The 11,397-nt window shown below is 67.4% G+C and overlaps 3 protein-coding genes across 3 annotated transcripts; 1 reads left to right on the forward strand and 2 right to left on the reverse strand.

Moving 5' to 3' along the window:
• Positions 1-2,301: 2,301 nt before the first annotated feature.
• EMIHUDRAFT_458842 (hypothetical protein) lies at positions 2,302-3,432 on the reverse strand (the record flags this gene model as incomplete). The annotated part of the gene is made up of 6 exons (XM_005771381.1): positions 2,302-2,326; positions 2,400-2,584; positions 2,707-2,998; positions 3,067-3,191; positions 3,268-3,328; positions 3,395-3,432. Coding segments are annotated over 6 exons (726 nt in total), but the record flags the coding sequence as incomplete, so codon positions are not given.
• A 3,084-nt stretch (positions 3,433-6,516) lies between these two features.
• On the reverse strand, positions 6,517-7,046 carry EMIHUDRAFT_243417 (hypothetical protein; the record flags this gene model as incomplete). The annotated part of the gene is made up of 2 exons (XM_005771382.1): positions 6,517-6,891; positions 6,930-7,046. The coding sequence occupies 2 exons, from the start codon at positions 7,044-7,046 to the stop codon at positions 6,517-6,519; spliced, it is 492 nt and encodes a 163-aa protein (XP_005771439.1).
• Positions 7,047-9,240: 2,194 nt separating this feature from the next.
• EMIHUDRAFT_75585 (hypothetical protein) lies at positions 9,241-10,059 on the forward strand (the record flags this gene model as incomplete). Its single annotated transcript, XM_005771383.1, has 1 exon — positions 9,241-10,059. One exon carries the CDS (start codon positions 9,241-9,243, stop codon positions 10,057-10,059), a length of 819 nt encoding a protein of 272 aa, XP_005771440.1.
• Positions 10,060-11,397: the final 1,338 nt, after the last annotated feature.

Raw genomic sequence — 11,397 nt, forward strand, 5'->3', positions numbered from 1 at the left:
CTGTCTGCCCGCCCAATGGGTGGCAGGTGCCTCTGCTGCTGTGGCATGCCTCACGGCTGCGACTGGCCGGCGCCTCGGCGCGTCAGCTCGGCTCGGCGTAGCGATAGTGGCCAGCGCAACTCGCCTGGACTCAACGCTCAGCCAGGAGCTCCCGCACGCGCTGGCGCGAGGCATGGCGCATGCAACGCGCAGCAAAATGCTCGCCTCGCCTCGCGCAAATGCGACCGTCCTCGCAGCCGACAGTCCACCGCCTGCTAAAGAAGCACTGCGACGAATGCGGCACCAGCGACGCATGGCAGGCTGGTCATGACGACGCAGTTATAGGGTGTTGTGTGCCTTCAGAGTGACTCTCTGTGTGTCAGGGATAGTCAGTGCCGTCCATCAGAGCTCCAGTAAGCTCGGAGACACCCCATTAGCGCGGCTCGACCTCTTTGAGTCACTGCCTTCCCGGCGGGTTGGCTGTAGAGCCTCTACAACAAACTCTACAGCAAAATCGCGCTCTACAGCGCTCTACAACGCACGCAGTTCGTCCCGCGCCGGATGTAGAGCTCTACAGCTCTACAGCCGGCTCCAGAGCGCTCTACAGCTCTACAGCTCTACAGCGCTCTACACTCTCCATCCTCTACACCCTCCCAGCTCCCTCAGGTCCCCGAGCATCCGCCGCCCGCTGGGTGCGCTTCATAGGCTCTCCGCGCCGGCCCGCCGCGCCCGGCCCTGGGTGTGAGGTTGCCGGCGACCGCTCCAAATGCACAAGCGCGAGAGGGGCGGCGCCGGTTCCCATCCCTGCGTGGTGGCGGTCTGCGTGCCGTCCCCCCTCCACCCCTCCTCTGAGCTCTGACCTCTGTGCTCTGTGGTCTATTCCGTTTTTTTCTTTCTCTCTCCGTGTCAGGAGATAATCCCTCTGCGCTGCGCGTGCGCCGTGCCCGGTCCACCCTTCCTCCGTTTTCTTTCCCCTCGCCTTCACCCCCCTGATCTCACCAGAGCCTCGCAGACGGACAGAATCTTCGAGATGTCCGTCTCGGCGGTGATGCACCTGTGTGCAAGAGTGCGGGGTGGCGTGGGCGGCGGCAAGAGGGGTGAGGCCCAAGGGGCTCAGATGAGAGAGAGGGAGCGGCGGACCCAAAGCCTTGAAGCACGTGGCCGTGCACCCGCACCTGCGGGGCGCGGCGGGGAGGGGCGGAGGTGGGGTGGCAGCGCAGCGCCACGCACCGCGAGCCCGGACGCGGCGGCGAGCCTCGGTCAGCTCGTACTCGCCCTCGGCGATGGGCGCAACCTCCATCGCCGCCTCCGGGTCGATACGGAGGAGCGCCTCGGAGATCGCCTGCAGCCGCTGCAGCGCCGAGCTCGCCGGCGGAGGAGCAACCCCCTCCCCAACCGAGCCCGCCTCCTCCGCCTCCTCCTCCGCCGCTGCATCGCCCAACCCGCCCGCCCCGCCGCCCGCCCCGCCCGCCGACGCCCCCTCGCGCAACCGCTCCTCGACCAACGGCAGCACTTGCGGCAGAGGGGAGGCCGACCGAACGCCGGCGTGCGAGTCTGCGGCGAGCGAAGGCGCCTCCCGCCCCGCTCCGACACCTCGCGAGGAGCCGCCTCCCAGCGCCGCCCCGCCCGCCACGCCGCCGCCCTCGGACGCCGCCTCGGCTCCTCGCCGCGCCCGCCTCCCCGGCCGCACGGCGGGTTTGCTATCCTGCCCGCCCTGCTCCGCCTCTCGGCTGGCTCGGGCTTCGGCGGCGGCGTGCGACATCGCGCCCAAGCAGAGCTGCAGCAGCGGCTCGAGCACAGAGCCGCCCGACACGAGGCCGACGTCGCGAATCACCTACTCGCACGCCGCCCCACGTCCGGCCGTGACGCCGCCGGCGGGAGAAGGGGCCAAGCCTCTGCGGACCGCTCCGCCGACGGACACCTCGCACACCCTCAGCTCGCGAGGCCCTTCCCACTCCGCCTCGACGGCTGCCGCCGGGTCGAGCTCGCACAAGCGGCGCCACAGCTGCCACAGCCGCGCGAGCGCCTGCTGGCACACCGCAGCTGCGTGGGACTCTGCGCCGGGACGGAAAGGCGCGAACGACGCCGCCCGAGCGCCTCCCGCCCCGCGGCCGGGCAGTCGAGTCCCGCCGCCCCTCCTCGCCCCGCAGCGACCGCCTCGCCAGCCGCCGCGCCGCCGGTCGCACCGCCTCCTCCTCCGCCAGCCGCCGCGTCGTCCGCCGCGCGAACGACTTCGCCAGCCGCCGCACCCGCCTGCCCGGCTCCCGCCCCGCCGCAGCTGCCCGCCCGCTTCAGCCCTCCCCGCACCTCCCTCACGGCGGCGAGCTCGTCCTCGGCCGCCGCGAGCCTACGCGCACGGCTCCCTGGCGGCTCCTCGACGGCTCCCCGAAGCAGCGCCTCTCCCTCGGCCGCGTGCGAGCCGGAGGCGCAGCTCCCGGACTCGCTCCACCAGCTGGGCCTCGTCCGCGCGCAGACGCGTGGCGTACGCGGCGCGAAGCCGCGCCTCCTCCGCCGCCTCCTCCTCTCCCGCCGCGGCGATGCCGCGCCCTCCCTCGACGCTGCCGGCGGCCGCCGCCGCGCGAGAGGCGGCGGCACCAAGAGGAACCTGCGGCGCGGCGGCACGGGCTCAAGTTGCCGCACACTCGGTACCACAGTCGCTCGCGGTGCCACCGCGCCATTCCCGCCGCCCCAACCCTCGACCCGCCCCCACTCCCTCCTCACGCGCACCAGTCGCAGCCGAATGTGGACGCAGGCCGTGCTGAACCACGCTGCGAGGTTGTGCAGCCTCACGAGGGCGCTGCCGGTGTCGAGGCGCGCCGTCCCGTGAAGCTCGCCCTCGACGGTGAGGCCGAGTAGCTTCCGACGTCCTGCTGCATTGGCGCCACCAGCATATTCGACGCCGTCCTCCTCGCTGGCCCTCTCTGTGCGGCCGCCACCCTCGTCGCCGTCGCTTTCGGCCGCCGCTCCGAACCACAGCTCGAAGCCGAGAGACTGGCCGTCGGCACAGCGCACAGCGTACCTATCATCGCAGCATGATTCAATCCGGCAGAGGACGGTGGCGCTCACAGCAACGGGGCCGTCGGCCACCGCAATTCCGACGGCCACCAGATTCGCAGTGGCAGGTCCAGCTGCTGGCCAGGGCCGAGCAGAAGCGGCTCGTCGTCTGAGGTGCCGAGCAGCGCCTCCTGCTTTCCGGACGCGAGTCGCAGGCGCTCGAAGGTGGCGATGGCCGAAGGTGGAAGGGCGCGCCCAGCGAAGGAGGAAAAAATTGCAATGGCAGTCACTCACTGCCGCTGCTGCGGCCCGCCTGCTGGCTTCTGCTGCTGAGCCGTTCGCCCTCAGGCTCAGCCTGGCAGATGTCAAGGCGCGACTGCTCCACCCGACGCTTCTGGACCAGGTGCGCCGCATGCTCTACCTCGACTCCGTCTCGCAGGGCCTGTAAGAAGAGAACATGCTTAACCTGCAGACAGCTGGTGTGGACGAGAGCGCGTCTTCGTCTCACCCCTGGCTTGCGAGCGACGCCCAACCTGATGCCTGTCGTGGAGGACGACATCCTCGACGTGCGCGACGTGCTCGCACGCGTGCAGGGGAGCAGCATCAACACGTTCGAGGATGGCCCTCCGAAGGTGCACGTGGCAATCGTGCGTGACAACTCTGAATACTTCGCAATTGCGTGTGGCAGCTCAGCCTGCAGCACAATGCCACCCTGCGCCGTCACCGCCGAGAGCCGACTCCCCCGCCCCCTACCACGGAGGCAGGCTCGGGCGCGTGTGCTGCACACGAAGATGCCCTTCGAGCCGCCCGGCGAGGAGTTCAGCCACCCTTGCTACCTTAGAGCGTGACGATTGTGCTCGCCACATAAGATCTGTCCAAAATGGTGTACGAGCATGGCCGTGTTTAATATGAGTAGTTAGTTGTTAGTTAGTATGATATAGCTGTATGTGCCGACTTCGGTTGCTCGGCTTCGTGTTGTGCCGCTCCTGGAAGTGCGCGCATGTGTGCAGTTGATGTGTGTAGACGTTCACTACCTGTAGGGCTGGGCACCGTCTCCTGCTAGCGTTCCCTTTTTTGTCGATACCGGCTCCCTCCCCCCCCGACAGCGGGACTCTAGCTAGTGAGAGCAGCGATTGCTTTAAGCTGACACCGCTCTAAATCGCCGCTAGCCTGTGAGGAGCAGGTGAGGAGGGCGTCCATAGACACCTCACAAGACCCCGCACACGGTCTCGTCCCATGCCTTGCGGCCGGCGACGAGATTGCTAGAGGCGGAGCAAGCCTGCTCTAGTCTCACATGTTACTTCCTGTCGTCTGTTGTGTTGTTGTGCCCTTGTTTGTGTCCTTGGCACCGTGTGTGCTGGGGGGGGCGACAGGGAGGATGTGGCCCTGAGTTATGTGTACGCCAACTCAGGGTGTGTGGCAGCCCGCTGGCTGTGTGTCTTGTGAGCTTGTTTGTGTCTGTGTGTCGCTCGTGCGTGTCGTCATCATCTGTCTAGCGTCCACCCATACCGCGTTGATGTCCAGTCCGAGCCTGGCTGTTCTTCACCTTCCTACCTAACCTAACCTAGGCCTGCGGGTCGTACAGACTACAGTCTGTTGCGGGCATTAAGAAAACAGGGCATGAAGAAACCCTACCAAGCGATTTCCGCAAAAATCAAACCACGGCGCGCCGCAGGCGCGGCCCCAAGAAAGGGCCCACACACGAGTGTGAAGCTGTGAACAGGAGCCCCGCTCTAGGGTGCCCACAGGACCAAAAATAAAATATAGCTTTCCCTCAAGACCGCCGTGATCTACGACAAGAGGGACCGCGCCTCCCCGAGCTTAGTGAGGAGCCGACGGAGGGGGAGGGCGAGCCGAGAACGATAGAGAGGCCGCGGATGCGGGCGCGACTCGCCGACCAGGGAGAGCCGGCTCGACCTCCCTGGGAGGGGTGGCGACACGATCCAATGCCGCCATCCTCGCCCGGGGAGACCCCGGCCGGGCCGCCGACGCTCTCAGAGGCTGCGGTACCAGTCGAAGGCGAAGCGGAGTCGAGGCCACAGCCGAGGAAGAGGCACCAAAAACGACTACAGAGGCAGTCTGGTAACGCCCGGAAGGCGAGCAAGGGACCGGGACGAGCCGAGGGCTCGCCCCGACAGGCGAAGGAAGGTACTCTGGGACCGGAGTCGGGCGGGCGCACATGAGGCGTATCCGTGTACGTGCGTGGAGTACAGTGTTGTGTGTCCGTTAGCTCCGAGTAGAGGGGGCGTTCTGCAGTTAAGGGGAAACCCGGAGCGCAGAACCAACCCTCGGAGACCCGTGTTTACTTTACGGCCCTTTCCCTGCGAACGCGCACCCCCGGGGCTAGGGCTCTCTAGCCCGTAACCCGATACCGATCATCCGGCCCGCTGGGTGCGCTCCTTAGCTCCCCGGCCCTGGATGTGAGGTTGATGACTGCACTCCAAGTGCTCCAAAAGTGCTCCTCAAAAAAGGGACGCACGAGGCAAATCTGATGTTGGAGTGTTCCAATAGGAGCGAGGCCTCTTCCGTTGGGGGACCGAGTGACTAGGAAACGAGGGTTCTCTCCGCATGGGGAGCCCCGGGTACTCTTTATTTAGCTGTACTCGTCTAGGCAGGGGTTGGAATGAATGTATGGTGAGAAAAATCGCAGCATTCTTACCATCGTGGGATCGCTTGTCATGTGAGAGCTTGCGTTGTGTTCTGCCATTCGCTTTCTCTAACCACGCCATTCACAAGCAAGCACAGACAGTCGAGAAGGGAGAGACAGCAACGACAGTCAGAAGCCAGCGCTGGGTACCAGGAAGGCGAATGCGATGACGGCCTCTGGTGTGACCACGCCATTCACAGACCTTGTTATTGAGAATTCACAGGGATGTGTGAGTCGGCCGCTCCATACGGCCAGTGAGCTCCCTCTCAACAACAACCACCACGACCAAGATGACGCTGGACTACGTCGCGCTCACGAAAAAGTACTTTGAGGTCTGGAACGCGCACGACGTTGCTGGGATACAGGCGCTCCATGCGGCCGCGTCATCGCTGGACGACTGGGATGCGTCGCACGGCCCATCAAATGAGGCTGTCGCGAACGGCATATCCGGTATCTGGAGTGCGGTGCCCGAGATCAAGATCGAGGTCATTGATGTGTTCACCATGGGCGAAAAGTCATCCACGTGCGTCGCGCACATAAAGGTGATCGTGGATGCGACGACCACGCTGAAGGTTTGTGACGTGATCGAATATGATGCGAGTGGCCTGGTTGTCTCCCTCAAAGCCTACAAGGCCGACTGACTCAGCGCACATGGGAGCGAGTTAGAAGCGCGAGCCACGCAACATGTTTACGCATCGATTGTCTCGGCCCTGCCCCGCCGCCGCGCCCGGACTCAGCGGTCAGCGCGTGTCGTCAGAGCTCCATCGTCCATGCAAGATATATATTGTGTGATCTGCTGGTCGGAGAAAGGTCTCGAGAGCCTCGTAGATAGAATGATCATGCACAGTCTTACAAGTTGCATGCACATCTCACGCAACATCTTTTCGCACACAGGATCAGAGCAGCTCCCCTCGCAGCTCTCCGCGGAGCAAGTCCAGCGAGAGGCTCGCCACCACCACCTCCTCACCGAGCGCGCGCGGCGTCGGCAAGAAGACTGCGCCCTGCCAAGACGGCGTGGGGCCGAAGCGCGGGACGTCACCGCTCTCGGCGGTGGGGCCGGTGCGTATCAGCGCTGCCCCCGCCCCGGGCGCGTCGCCAAAGTCAAAGTCGACCCAGGCGACGAGCGCGTGCGCCGTCCCCGCCCGAGCCGTCAGCCGGACGCGCCCCTGCAGCAGCGCCGCGTCGCTCGCCGCGGGCAGGGCGGTCTCGCACCACGTCGCCGCCGGGCTCCGCGCGGCGTGCGAGTACTGCCAGAGCGGCAGCGACCGGCCCTCGCCCGTCGGGCGGCACAGCTTGTGAAGCGCCGCACGTCGAGCCCCGCCACGTCCCCCACTGGCGCGTGCCGCATCCACAGCGCGGAGCACTCGACGAGGCACGCCCGCAGCACGGCGCGGCAAGGCAGCATCGGCGCACCAAGCGCGACCATGCCGTGCGCCTCCGCCCACCGCCGCCTCCGCACGCACTCCCCAAGCTGCTCCCCGCCCCAGCACCGCTTCAGCGTCGCAAAGCTCGGCGCGATCACGACCGCGTCGAACCGCGGGCCGACGGCCAAAGGCGCGACGGAGGGCGGCGGGCTCGTGTCGGGGCCGGCGTCGCCGCCCTCGCCGCCGCCCTCACCCCTGTCGCTCTCGCCATCGCCGCTGTCGCTGGTCTCGCCGCCGCCGGCCTCTTGCCCCAGCGGCGCCTCGGCCAGGCCCGCCAGCAGCTTCACCTCGACGCGGCACGACGCGCCGGACGAGGCGACGAAGCGCGCCGAGAGGGTCCGCATCGGAGCGCTGCCCTCGGCACACACGCACTTGCCGACGCCCGCCCCCGCCCCCGCCAGGCGCTCGCCCGCCAGGCCCTCACTCGCCAGGATGCTCCACAGCGGCCCGTCGCCCGCGTCGAGCAGCCGAGGCGCCCCTCCCTCGCCGCCAGCCTTGGCACGCACGCGGCGCACAAAGGCGGCGGCGGCCGCGCGCGCGGCGGCGTAGTCGAGCCGGTTCAGTTCCTGGAGCCTCTCGTGACCCCACAGGCAGTGCATGCCGCACGTGCAGAATGGGCGCGCCGGCGCGTCCGCGCCCGGGTGCGGCGGCGAGGCGAGCGCGGGCGAGCCGCTGCGCAGCGCCATCCAGATCTCATGGTCGTCGAAGGCGACGTGCAGTTGCGTCGAGGCGGAGGCTGGGTCGGGAGCATGTGCGGGGAGGAGGAAGGCCGCCTGCATCCAGTGCTCCCGCTCAAAAGCCTCCTCCCAAGGGCTGGTGGACAGCTTGCGCAGCTCGCCGCCTCCCTCGCCGCCTCCCTCGCCGCCTCCCTCGCCGCCTCCCTCGCCGCCTCCCTCGCCGCCTCCCTCGCTGCCTCCCTCGCCGCCTCCCTCGCCGCCTCCCTCGCCGCCTCCCTCGCCGCCTCCCTCGCCGCCTCCCTCGCCGCCTCCGTCGCCGCCTCCCTCGCCGCCTCCCTCGCCGCCTCCCTCGCCGCCTCCCTCGCCGCCTCCCTCGCCGCCTCTCTCGCCGCCTCCCTCGCCGCCTCCGTCGCCGCCTCCCTCGCCGCCTCCGTCGCCGCCTCCCTCGCCGCCTCCCTCGCCGCCTCCCTCGCCCTCGAGCATAGTGCACTCCCACCAGGTCAGCAGTGCGTCGGCTCGCAGCCGGTCGTCCGACGGAGTTTGACCTGCGCCGCCGCCTGCCTTGGCCTGAGGCAGTGGCTGCGGCGGCGGGTGCTGCACTCCCGAGGCGGGGGGGCGGGTCATGTCGATGTCGACGGCTCGCACCGGGCCGCTCAGCGGCACCAGCTCCTCCTCGCGGATCAACGCCGACGCGCGCAGCTCAAAGAACTGCGGCCCGCCTGCGCACGCGCCCACGGCGGCCGGCACGCCGAGCACCGACGCGGCCGCGCCGCTCAGGTGCGCCGCGTCGCGGAGGAAGGTGCTGTGCACCGGCTGGACGAAGAGCGAGATTGACGACGGGACCGAGAGCGCGCCGTCCTCCAGCAGCTCGTGCCAGGCGTGGCGCAGGGCCGGCAGCAGCCCCTCGCCCAGCAGCCCAGAGTCGAGCAGCTCGTGGGTCATCAGCGACGCGCGGCGGCGACCCGACGCTTCCGTCGAGTGAGCGTTGATCACCTCGAGAGGCAGGGCGTTGTCGGCAGCCACCCGTTCTGCCAGCCGTGCCAACGCCGGCACGACCTCGAACGCCGTCACTGCTGCGCCCGCCCGTGCAGCGATCAGGCCGAGCAGGCCGCTGCCCGCGCCAATGTCAACCGCGTAAGGTTCCGAATCGGAGGAGTTCCGAATCCTCCTCACGGCTTCGGCGATGGCACGAGCGTAGGCCTCGTTGCGATCCGTGTCGTGCAGCATGTCGCGGTGGCCGTGGAAGCGCATATTGTGTCCACTCACGCACTTCCACAGCGCGGGCTCTCTCGGCTACGGGACCGGCCCCAGCTTCGGCTGAGGGCTGACAAGCACTTCCATGCCGGCGCACGCGGATTTCTTTTTATCCTATTTCTTTTCCACCTAATCCCGCAGCCAACTCCGAGTGAACTCTCAAGGGTCTCGAGTTGCCGGCGGAGCTAGCAGCTGCTCGGCGTCCTCTGTTCACACCAAGCCCTGTGCGAGCGGCCGGCCTGGGAAGAGACAGCCTCCTCTGCCCATGCAGGTCGAGATCCTGGACGCGCTGACCGACAATTTCATGTACCTCATCGTCGACGTTGCGACAAATACGGCGGCCGCAGTCGATCCGGCTGATGCGGAGGTGGCCGTCGCGGCGGCAGCCCGGCTCGGCGCGACCATCACTCACGTCCTCACGACACACCACCACTACGATCACGCCGGCGGCAACAACCAGATGAAGAAGCTGTGTCCCTCCGTCGAGGTCGTGGGCGGACGCGGTGAGAACGTCCAGGGGGCGACGCGCGAGGTCGCGGACAAGGAGTGTCTTCAACTCGGCGATGCCGTCACCATCACCGCCATCCACACTCCCGCCCACACCGCCGGTCACACCTCCTACCTGGCGAGCGCGCCCTCATCGTCTTCCGCTGTCTTCACGGGCGACGCGCTCTTCGTCGGCGGCTGCGGCCGCTTCTTCGAGGGAGGGCCGGAAGACATGTGCGAGACGATGCGGAGGCTCTCTGCGCTGCCGCGCGAGGCGCTCGTGTACGCGGGCCACGAGTACACGGTCAAGAACCTGCAGTTCGCGCTGGAGGTGGAGCCCGGGAACAGCGCCGCGCAGCAGAAGATCCAGTGGGCGGAGGCGCGGCGAGCCTCTTCCGAGCCGACCGTCCCCTCGACAGTGGGCGACGAGCTGCGCTTCAACCCGTTCATGCGTGTCGCCGTCCCTGAGGTGCGCGCCTACTGCGGCGCCGCCGACGACGACGTGACGTGCATGCGCCGGCTGCGCAACAAGAAGGACAACTTTGCAGGCTCGTCGCGCCCGTGGGTCCCTGGCGGAGGCCCGCTGCCGGGCTTGTGACCAGCTTGTGAGTTGTCGCGGGTCGTCGTGGGTCAGGGTCACAGCGTTCGGCGCGTTCGCGATTTGAGGGCGCGCGGGCGGACTGCGTTGCGCGCGTCGAAGGTGGAATTATCACAAAGCGGAAACACACGATTTTTTACACCCTCCGTGTGTGGCTCCGAAGGCGGCGAGGTCAACGTACGTACACATTACACACAACGCGCGCACATGGGCACAGGATGTAAGTCAGGATGTGGGGTACTGAATGCTGAATGCTCAACGTGGGACAACGTACAACGTTCCGCTACGTTCTAGTCAACGTTTTGCAGTCATCGAAATATCTGTCTTTCTTAGAGATTGAGAGGAGAGAGAGATATTTGTTGTTGAGAGGAGTGAGACCTGAAGATTTCAGGGCAGATCTCAGTCTCTAGTCCCGCGGCCCTTGAGATCTCCCAAAAGCCAAATCTTCGTCGAGACGGTTCAGCCACGAGATGCACGAAATCTCAGTCTTCCCGTCGCTCGGTGTGAGTTTCTAGAGGAAACGCGTGCACTTGGAGCACTTGGAGTGCAGTCATCAGCCTCACATCCAGGGCCGGGGAGCTGAGAAGCGCACCCAGCGGGCCGGATGATCGGGATCGGGTTGCGGGCAAGAGAGCCCTAGCCCTGGGGGGCGCGCGTTCGCAGGGAAAGGGCCATAAAGTAAACACAGGTCTCCGAGGGTTGGTTCTGCGCTTTGGGTGTCCCCTAGCGGCGGAACGCCCCCTCTACTCGGAGCTAGTAGACACGGGAGGGTGGCGGGGGTGAGGGCGGAGGGCTTGGTGGGGATGGAGAGGGCGGTGGGGACGGTGGCGGCGGCAAGGGCGGAGGCGGCGACGGAGGGAGTGGAGAGGGTGGAGGCGGAGAGGGTGGCGGTGGCGAAGGCAGTGGCGGAGAAGGGGGAGGGCTTGGCGGCGGAGAAGAGGGCGGCGGAGGAGAGGGTGGTGGTGGAGGAGAGGGTGGTGGTGGAGAGGGCGGCGGAGGAGAGGGCGGCGGCGGTGCAGGCGGCGGAGGAGACGGCGGCGGTGGAGAGGGGGGCGGGAGCGAGGGAGGAGGGCTTGGTGGAGGAGGAGAGGGCGACGGCGGCGACGGAGGAGATGGAGAGGGTGGCGGCGGAGAGGGCGATTGCGAAGAGGGCGGCGGCGGAGACGGTGGTGGCGGAGAGGGAGGCGGAGGTGAGGGCGGCGGGCTTGGTGGCGGCGGCTGCTGGGCTGCTGCGGGCGGCGGCGGCTGCTGGGCTGCCGCTGGCACCTCATCCTCATCGCTTTCATCACTACTGTCGATGAGGTTGCTCACAGGCATGGCCCAGAGGTATCCTCGGGG

The sequence above is a fragment of the Emiliania huxleyi genome (assembly GCF_000372725.1).
Source record: "Emiliania huxleyi CCMP1516 unplaced genomic scaffold EMIHUscaffold_387, whole genome shotgun sequence".
NCBI lineage: Eukaryota > Haptophyta > Isochrysidales > Noelaerhabdaceae > Emiliania > Emiliania huxleyi.